Here is a 10,623-nt window from a genome sequence, read left to right as displayed (position 1 = left end):
TTTCTTCAACTTTTTTTTATTTCTCTCATCCTTTTCAAGGAATAAACTGCCTCCTTGAAAATCAAAGAGCGAGAGGAAATTTTCTATCATTTTTAGCACCATTTTGGAGCATGCACTATTCATGTACAAAGTTGGCCTTTTCCCTCTCACCTTCACCTGAAACACTAGTCAAAGATTAGTCTTGGGAACCCAGATAAGCTTGGGCCCCTTTATGTGAGTAAGAGGATGAATAAGATTTCTTCTAGCGCATAAAGGCAAATAAGAAAACCTTTTATTTGGAGCATTTTTATTTCGAACCTGGTTCTTAGCTGTATCAGTCTTTTCCTTTTTGGTGAACTTAACATTTTTCTGAAAAGCCTCAAGTAAAGCTTTACAATGATTCTTTAAATGACCTGAGTTTCCACAATGAGTACATAAACTTTTAGACATATGAAAAGTGTGTGACACAAGATTATTCTGTTTTTTAAAACCTATCCCACTTCGACTAGTGGTTTGCTTTTCTTGAATCTGAGTTAAAATTTCAGAGGACCTGGTCCATCTAAGATTCCTTTCCAGATCCAGTTTGGTATGATCAAGATTTTCTTGTAGCAACCTATTCCTTTCTGTTAAGGCTTGACATTTTATGCTTAACAATTTTATTTTTTCTTCTAGAGCTAATTGAAGTTTACTAGCAGAGTTTTTACCCTTCTGACTTAACTCTGAGATTTTAATCTGTTCTTTTAATTTATTTTGAAGAAAAGGATTGTGTTTCTCAAGATTTTCATTGACTTCTCTTAAAGATGCATAGTTTTCCATCACTTGTTCTCTTTCAGAATTGACAGACTGATATGCATCTATAAGAGTACTCAATAAGGAATCTAGTTCCTTTTTAGAATATGATTCAATATTTACTTTGATGTGCTGAAAACTTACCTTGCTTTGATTGTCATCTTCTTCATCATCTTCAGAATCTTATCCAGCCATGAGTGCTAGTATGGTTTCTTGTGATCTGCATGTTTCCTTTTCTTCCTTGGTTTCCACTACTACAAGGGCAAGAAATTCATAATCATCTTCTTGTTCTAGTGCAAGAAGAGACTAGTTTTCTGTCTCATCATCCTCAGACTCTTCATCAGATGAATTCCCTATTGCTGCAAAGGCCCTCTTCATTGGCATATCTGCCTCTTGAGTTGTCATTCTTTTGTTTGAGGGGACAAACTTATCCTTTTTTATGTCTTTGCCCTTCTCAAAGTTTGCCTTTTTCTGCTCTAAGGCCCAAAGTGGACAGAATTAAATGAAGTGATCTTGGCTCCCACACTTATGACAACCCTGGTCTTTAGTGTTTTCAGATGGTTTTGAGAAGCTCTCTTTTGAAAGATCTGCCCTCTCTTTAGCATTCTGGTGAACCTTTTGGTTATGAGGGCAATATGTTCCTCTTCAAAATCAATTGATGTAGTAGCTTTTAGAACCAGGTTCCTTTTCTTTCTTTTTCCTCCAATTTCATTTTCTTGGTTTTTCTTGAGTTCGTATGTGATGAGATTACCAATTAACTCATCCATGGCCAGTGAGTCTAGGTCGCGGGCTTCAGTGATAGCCTCGACTTTGCTTTCCCAAGATTCAGGAAGGACACTCAAGAGTTTCCTTATTGCCTTTCCATTAGGCACTATCTCTCCTAAAGAGTACATCTCATTAATGATGGAGGTGAACCTGGTGTGCATGTCTGGAATAGTCTCCCCTTCTGCCATCCTGAACAGCTAATATTGCTTGTTCAAGTTATCAATTTTAGACTTCTTGACTTGCGTTGTTCCCTCATGAGCTGTTTGCAGTGTTTCCCATATGGCTTTGGCATCTTGACATGATGAGATTTGATTGTATTCATCTGGTCCTATGCCACATATTAGAATTTTCTTGGCTTTGGCATTGTTTTGAATTGTAAGCTTGTCTTCAGCATTCCATTCTTTTCTTTCCTTTGGGATTTTGGTGATTCCATCAGTTGCGATTTTCATAGGTATGGTTGGGCCATCTAGAATTACTCCCCATAGATCAGGGTTTTCGCCAATAAGATGGTCCATTATACGATTTCTCCACCATCCATAATATTTTCCATTGAACAGTGGTGGTCGTGTTTGTGAAGCTCCATCTTGTGGGGTAGGTGTTGCTGCCATTGAGTCTTTTCAAGGTGTGAATCTTTTAACGAAAAGACCTGCTCTGATACCAATTGAAGAAACCTTACCCCAAAACACGAACCAGGTTCGTGTAAGTTGCTTTTAAGTAAAGACAGAGTAAAGACACAAACACTTATTGAATTAAAAACCTTCCTCACTCAAGGAAGGAAAAACCTCGTTTTATTAATTCAACTATAAGATTTTGTGATTACAACTCAATAATCAAAAGTCTTATCTCTACTACTCCCTCGATTGACTCCAATCTATCTCTCCAAAAGGCCAAACCCACCTTTTGTTACAACTCTTACTAATACTCAACCCTACAAAGAGCCAAAACCACCCTTTGTACAATAAACTGTAAGCTACAATTAAGAACAAAAACAAGACAAATAGTTCTACCCGATAAAACCTTCTTACTGAAGAATGTTTTAAACGTAGTAATCCTATCAACCTTGAAGATCTCAATTTGATGAATAATTTTCTCTTGTTCTCTGCGTGAATTCGTGTTGTTTTCCTCTGCCTCGTATCCTTCTTATAGAGTTTTTGCCTTGTACAATCCTTATCTGATAAGGTAAGGAAGTTATGTTTAAACAAGGATTCTTTTTTAAAGTATAATCCTTATTATACACAACTTCCTTCGTTAATAATATATTTAAGGTTTTCCTTATTTGTATTAATTTGTACCTTTAATATATTATTTTTGGTTTAGACAAATAACTCTATTTTCTTGATTACTTGGCTGACCCATTTTACTCGATCTTTGACTCGAGCTTGGTTTCTTTTGCTGCGTCCATTTGCTACTGATTATTTGCGCTTCTTGTCTATCATCAAAACATGAATTATTGATTCTATGATATTCTATCATATTCCCCCTTTTTAATGAAGACAAACAAATCTTTCTGTGTGATGCATGCGCAAATACTGTTCCCCCTTTTGACAAGTAAAAAAGAATCCAACAGCGGCTAAACAAACCCAATCAACATCCATAGCAACAATATAAGCCCAGCCAGTTGAGCATAATAAGTTTAAACAACTAGGAGAACCAGGTTCAAACAAGATGCTTTTTCAATGTGAAGGTTTACCAGGCTTAGTTGAAGCAGAAGTCAGCATATCTAGAACTCTGTCAACTCTTGCATTGTTAGCAAGTTGCTGCTGCACTAACTGATCCTTCAACCTGTGAATATCAGCATTTGAAGTGTCAAGTTCAGCACGGAAGTTCTGGTTTTCTGACTCATGAGTGACATACTTTTCTTCAGCTACCTTAAGTTCCCTGAGTGACTGAGCAACATGACCAGATGTACGTGGAGACGCAATTGCAACCTGCTCCGACTCCAGGGGAATACCACAATCAGCAAGAATGGTTTGAGTGAACATATCTGCACGAGTTAAAATCCTACCTTCTCCCAATGGTAACTCAAATGCATCAAACACTCTAGTTAACAAATTTCCAAAACCTTCAATTCTTTGTCATCCATCAAAACTACAAACTTCATATTTTCTCATTCCCCAAGACTTATTACCAAGGTTTTTGGTAATATAATTGGTATTTATTTTTGGAATTTTCTTTTGTTCAAAATAAAACATGTTTAGACCACAAATATAGTCACTTAAATTGTTAGTTATGACAATCTATTTTTAATATTCATTTTGGTTGTATTTAATAACATGCTTCTCTTTTGTAAAATGAGTGACTTTGAATTTATATTGTCAATTTTTTTTGTGCATTTCTGCAATGAATACAAATAATGTAGAGTTCATGGGTGTTGTGCATAGACACTATCTGATCAGTATTACTTTTATTTATGGTTGGTTTATGTTTATCTTGGAACGGATGAGGAAATTTGAACCGCCTAAATTATTATGTCAACTTCTATCTATCTATCTATTTATTTATATATTTATACTATGGATTTGCACTCGAGTGTTGTCATATATTATTTTTAAATTCATCAATAAAAAATCATATTGTAGTTAAATTATTCACCTACAAATTTAAAAGTGTCACTATATAAACATTGTATATTTTGTGACAAAATTATGTTGTCACTAAGTAAAATATTAATTAGAGACAATAAGATAATCTTCACTTGTTAATTATATTATTAGAGGCAAAAACTAAGGTCAATATTAAATATAAAATTTCATGACTAAAGCTTACAACATTCAACTAGGAATTCTATTTTGTTACTATTGCAACTACTTATATTTTGTGACAAATTATGTCGTCACTAAGTAACTACATAGTTAGAAACAATAAAATAATTCTCACTAGTTACTTTTATTATTAGATAGAAAAACAAAGGTAACTATTAAATATAAAAATTTGTCGCTAAAGCTTAGAACATTAAACTACGAACTCTATTTTATCACTATTGCACCAACTTATATTTTGTGATGAAATTTTTTGTGTCAAAAATTGTAATTTTTCGACAAATAACAATTTGTCACAAATTGGATAAAATATTGAACGACAAAATAATGTGTTATCGATGAATTAAATTTGGTTAGTAGTTGTTCTTAATATATGACAGTAAATGTTGTTTTGGCGGTAAATTTTAGTGGACAAAACTTTGGTACGAAAATATATGTTTCGTCACTAAAAGTATGATGCACATACATTTAAATACGAAATGTATTTTTTGTTATTAAAGGTGAATAATTAGTGACAAATTTTATATCGTAGCTAATAATTTCGTAGCTGAATATCACATTTGTTGTAGTATAGTATTGGAGAAGTTCTATGATGTTCAGGTGGTGGTATGGGACGCTATCTAGATATTGCCCAATTAGGCTATGAAGATGTTAGTGAGTGAGTCCCTAGGTCTTACCCAAGACCAATACTTGGATGTCCTTATGTGATGAATGACTCTTAATGAAAAATGAAGATAATGACTTAAGTTGGAAAGTATGTTAATGACTAAGTACTTACCTAGATTAGTTTAAGGGTTGCTTAGTTAAGGTATGAAGGGGGCATAGGTATGGTCAGTTGATGTCTTACCTAGGGAACTCTTAAGAATGACTCCAGTTAGGGACAAAAAACTGAATGAGTAGACATGATCTAATTTTAGGTAGTTTTAAGGATTATGTAGGTAAGCTTGGAGAGGGTGTATGAGATTTTTCTTCTTGCATTAATTAAGTAAGTCTTTTGATAAATGTTCGAAAGAGAGTTTCATATTATACGTATACTATTAGGTGAAGTGAGAATGATCTTATCTTAGGTAGTCTAAAATATATCTTAGGTGTGTGTGAAAATATTGTATAGGCGGTCACTTCATACTCACGTAAGTGAGCCTTAGAACAGCCTTTGATAGGAGGATCTCATATAGTAGGTGTTATTGAAGCTATATTGTAATGTGTGAGGTTTAAGGAATGTTATAGTGAAGTTATGTGAATTTCATTGTAATCTCACTAAAAGGTTCATTAAATTGATATAAAATTTCTTAGGCTTGTATTGTATTCTAAATTGTATGTTTGTGTAACGACCTGTTTAGTCGTTTTGAGCAACAGACTTCAATTCTGGAAAAAAAACTGGCAGAAGCGACGGACCCCATGACGGACTGTCAAGGGCACGACGGACCGTCGCAGGGTCTCGTTTCAAAACACTTAGAAAATCTGAAATTGGGTACTGAAAATTGACTCTCTGAACTTCGTGACGGAATGGCAGGACGGACCGTCACAGGCGTGACGGACCATCACGGAGACTTCAGTGAAAATCCATTCTCTGAACTTTGCGACGACCTGCAGGATGGACCGTCACAGGCACGACGGCCCGTCACAGGTTGGGTAAATCCCAGGCAGAGTCGGAATTTTGGTGAAGTTTTAAGGGACGTTTTTGGACAATTCATTCCTTAATTATAGATTTTATGGGGTCATATTAATAACTCAAATTCTTGGGGGTTAAAAGAGGTAACCCTAAGTTAATTAGTGGGGTATTATTGTCATCTTTTATTCTTAATTATATACTAATTAGGATAAAAGAAAGAGGGTTTGAATAAGAAATAGAAAGAACAAGAAGGGAGAGAGAGAAACGATCATGAAGAAGAGGAAAACACCAAGCTTTGGGAAAATTCTTGCTTTATTCAATTCTTTGGTGGAGGTAGGTTATGGTTTTCATACTTCATAAGTAAACTCTTAATAGTGAATGATATGTACTGGTAGTATTGTAAACCCTACTATATGCTTAATGGTATGTTTGCATCAATATGATTATGTGATTGTGATAAGATAAGCATGATGAAAATATTGAATCCCAAATCTTGAAAAGAAACTTTAATATACATTATTAATGATGATGCCATTGTATAGAAGAAGGCTTCATGAATTAAAGTGATGGGATTGATGATGCCTTGGAATAGAGAAGGCTTGATGATTTACAGAATGATATTAGTGGATCGGAGTGTCACGTTCCGACACATAGTATTAGTGGATCAGAGTGTCACGTTCCGACACATAGTATTAATGGATCGGAGTGTCACGTTCCGACACATAGAATTAGGGGATCGGAGTGTGACGTACCGACACATGTAGGGGATCGGAGTGTCACGTTCCGACACATGTAGGGGATCGGAGTGTCACGTTCCGACACATAGAATTAGGGGATCGGAGTGTCACGTTCCGACACATAGAATTAGGGGATCGGAGTCTCACGTACCGACACAAGAGGAGGAAAGATAATGAATCTTGAAAGATGATTTTATACTCAACTTAATATACTTAATTCCCAAATGAGTATGGTGTTGAGTATTGAGCCCTCGTGGATGAACTTGATGGTACTTATTGATGATTATAATACTTGTTGTTGCTACATGTTGAGTTTTATAGTTGATTTACGATAATATTGATATATACTGCTCCCTATTTTTAGTTGGCCGATGATATCTACTCAGTACCCGTGTTTTGTACTGACCCCTACTTTTATGTTTTTCTTCTTGTTATTTGTGGGGTGCAGCAAACGTGCCGTCATCTTCGACTCAACAGTAACTCAAGCCAGTCTTCGTCACACCGGATCTTCAGGGTGAGCTAACGCTTCTAGCTTGGACTGGATCTTCTCCTTCATGTCTTGATGCCTTGAACTTCCGGCATGGACTAGCTTCTTATGTATTTTTAGCTTCTTAGAAACTCTTAGAATTAGTAATTTAAAGTAGATATTCTTGTGATGATGACTTCCAGGTTTTGGGAATAATAGATGTCGAATAATAATAGTTATTGATTTTATTAATGAGTTTAAGTCTTCCGCATTACTTTCTGTTTATATTATATTGAAATGTTAAGGTTTAGATTGGTTGGTTTGCTCACATAGGAGGGTAAGTGTGGGTGCCAGTCGCAACCCGGTTTGGGTCGTGACAAACTTGGTATCAGAGCATTAGGTTCGTTGGTCTCATCACACAAGAACAGGTCTAGTAGAGTCTTAAGGAACGGTAGGGGGACGCCTTTACTTTTCTTTGAGAGGCTATAAGACTTTAGGAAAAATTTCACTCTTTCATTCTTCCTTTTGTGCTACTACTTGAGTCCAATTGGTATCTAGGCGATACGAATTGGTATCTGACCATCTTTACTCTCTTTTGCAGATGGTTAGAACTAGAGCAACGACTACGTCAACACCAACACTGGCCAGACAAGAAACAACTGAGCTAGCCACTGGGGCTGTGGCTCGAGGAAGAACAGCGGCAAGGGGCCGTGGTAGAGGTCGTGGGAGGACGTCCTCTAGGGGAAGAGGACGAGCACCTAGCCCATCTGATACTAGGGCAGTGACTCCTCCACCGACTGAGGAAGTAATAAGAGAAGGGGAGGATGGGGAAACTGAACAAGTGCAGAATTGGGGATTGCCACCCCAACCTACCCCAGAGATGATCAATAAGGTTGTGGCTTATCTTAGTGGGTTATCTGATAATGGCCAGACACCCCCAGTGTTTTTTGCACCAGCACCTCAGGCTCCAGAGGTACAATATACGGCTACTATGGCTCCCCGCATGGATGTTCAATTGGAAATAGGCACATTTCCTCGTCTGACTACAGGGCCTGTAATGACAAGTGACCAGCATGAACTTTTCAGTAAGTTCTTGAAATTGAAACCTCCGGTCTTCAAGGGTGCTGAATCGGAGGATGCTTATGATTTTCTGGTTGACTGTCACGAGCTACTACACAAGATGGGTATAGTAGAACGGTTTGGTGTGGAGTTTGTGACTTATCAGTTTCAAGGGAACGCCAAAATGTGGTGGCGGTCACATATTGAGTGTCAACCAATAGAGGCACCACCTATGACTTGGGCCTCGTTCTCTAGCTTGTTTATGGAAAAGTATATCCTCCGGACTTTGAGGGATAGGAAAAGGGATGAGTTCCTGAGCCTAGAGCAAGGTAGGATGTCGGTTAATGCTTATGAGGCTAAGTTCCGTGCACTATCCAGATATTCCACTCAACTCTGTTTTAGTCCTCAAGAGCGGATTCGCCAGTTTGTGAAGGGGTTGAGGTCAGAATTGCGGATTTCGGCCTTACAGGTAGCGGCAACGGCAAAATCCTTCCAAGAAGTGGTAGACTTTGTGATAGAAGTGGAAGGAGTGAAGCCAGACGACTTCACCACAACATCGACATCAAAAAGGCTTTTAAAGGGAGGTGAGTTTAATGGTTCTTACACTAGAGGACAGGGTTCGGGAAGTTACTCAGTCCGACCAATTAAGTCTTCACTACAGACTGTAGTTGGGGGACCACCTCAGACCGGTCAACACATCTCCGAGGGGCCTATGATTGACTCTAGAGAATGTTATGGATGTGGGGAGATTGGACATATTAGGAAAAATTGTCCCAGATAAAGTTATAGACCCCCAATATCTAGAGGTAGAGGTGGTCATGGTAGAGGCCGTTATTCTGGAGGACGTGGTGGTCAAGGTAATGGTGGTCACCAAAATGGCAGAGGTAATAGGCAAACTGGGGCCACTACATCATAACATGGTAGGGGCAACGAACAGACGAACGATAGGGCCCATTGTTACGCTTTCCCTGGGCGGTCTGAAGCGGAGGCATTTGATGCTGTCATCACAGGTAATCTTCTGGTTTGTGATTGCATGGCTTCTGTATTGTTTGATCCTGGATCCACGTTTTCTTATGTATCTTCCTCATTTTCTAATGGTCTAAATTTACATTGTCAATTACTTGATATGCCTATTCGTGTTTCTACTCCGGTGGGTGAGTCTGTGGTAGTTGAAAAGGTATATAGGTCTTGTTTGGTGAACTTTGTGGGGAGCAACACTTATGTAGATTTGGTTATCTTAGAAATGGATGATTTTGATGTAATTCTGGGTATGACTTGGCTTTCTCCACAATTTGCGATCTTGGATTGTAATGCTAAAACGGTGACGTTAGCCAAGCCTAGGACAGATCCGTTAGTTTGGGAGGGTGAGTACACTTCTAATCCGGTGCGTATCATATTCTTTCTTCGTGCTAAGAAAATGGTTAGTAAAGGGTGTTTAGCTTTCTTGGCACATCTCAAGGATGACACTACCCAAGTACCTTCGATTGAGTCGGTTTCAGTAGTTCTTGAGTTTCTGGATGTGTTCCCTGCAGATCTTCCTGGTATGCCACCGGATAGGGATATTGACTTCTGTATTGATCTTGAACCCGGTACTCGCCCCATTTCTATACCCCCTTATAGAATGGCTCCCGCAGAGTTAAGAGAGTTAAAGGCACAACTTCAAGAGTTATTGAACAAAGGCTTCATTAGACAAAGTGCATCCCCTTGGGGTGCTCCGGTTTTGTTTGTAAAGAAGAAGGATGGGAGTTTTCGAATGTGTATAGACTACAGACAACTAAACAAGGTAACCATAAAGAACAAGTATCCTCTTCCCCGCATTGATGACTTGTTCGATCAGTTACAAGGTGGTTGTGTCTTCTCTAAGATTGTCTTGAGATCTGGTTATCATCAATTGAAAATACGGGCAACGGATGTGCCAAAGATTGCTTTTCGAACGAGGTATGGGCATTACAAATTTGTAGTGATGTCCTTTGGTATTACGAATGCCCCTGCTGCGTTCATGAGCTTGATGAACGGGATTTTTAAGCCATATTTGGACCTCTTCGTGATCGTATTTATTGATGATATATTGGTATACTCAAAGAGCAAGAAGGAACATGAAGAGCATTTGAGAATGGTATTGGAAATGTTGAGGGAGAAAAAGCTTTATGCCAAGTTCTCTAAGTGTGAGTTTTGGCTAGATGCAGTGTCCTTCTTGGGACACGTGGTTTCTAAGGATGGAGTGATTGTGGATCCTTCTAAGATTGAGACAGTGCAGAATTTGGTAAGACCTACTAATGTGTCAGAAATAAGGAACTTTGTTGGGTTAGCTAGCTACTACCGCCGATTCGTCAAGGGATTCTCTTCTATTGCTTCCCAATTGACGAACTTGACCAAGCAGAATGTTCCATTTGTATGGTCGGACGAATGTGAGGAAAGCTTTCAGAAGCTCAAGACTTTGTTGACTACCGCACCTAT

The 10,623-nt window shown here is 38.1% G+C and overlaps 1 protein-coding gene across 1 annotated transcript; it reads right to left on the bottom strand.

The window, feature by feature from the left end:
• Nucleotides 1-1,730: 1,730 nt before the first annotated feature.
• On the bottom strand, nucleotides 1,731-2,141 carry LOC138347973 (uncharacterized). Its single transcript, XM_069296582.1, has one exon. It carries the CDS (start codon nucleotides 2,139-2,141, stop codon nucleotides 1,731-1,733), a length of 411 nt encoding a protein of 136 aa, XP_069152683.1.
• Nucleotides 2,142-10,623: the final 8,482 nt, after the last annotated feature.

This window comes from Solanum lycopersicum, chromosome 4, assembly GCF_036512215.1.
Source record: "Solanum lycopersicum chromosome 4, SLM_r2.1".
Taxonomy (NCBI): Eukaryota; Viridiplantae; Streptophyta; class Magnoliopsida; order Solanales; family Solanaceae; genus Solanum; species Solanum lycopersicum.
Note: the sequence above shows the minus strand (reverse complement) of the source record. Positions and strands in the feature narration are given on the sequence as shown.

Coding starts and splice junctions, on each gene's coding strand:
- LOC138347973 (XM_069296582.1), bottom strand. CDS start 2,141: ATGGCAGCAACACCTACCCCACAAGATGGAGCTTCACAAACACGACCA.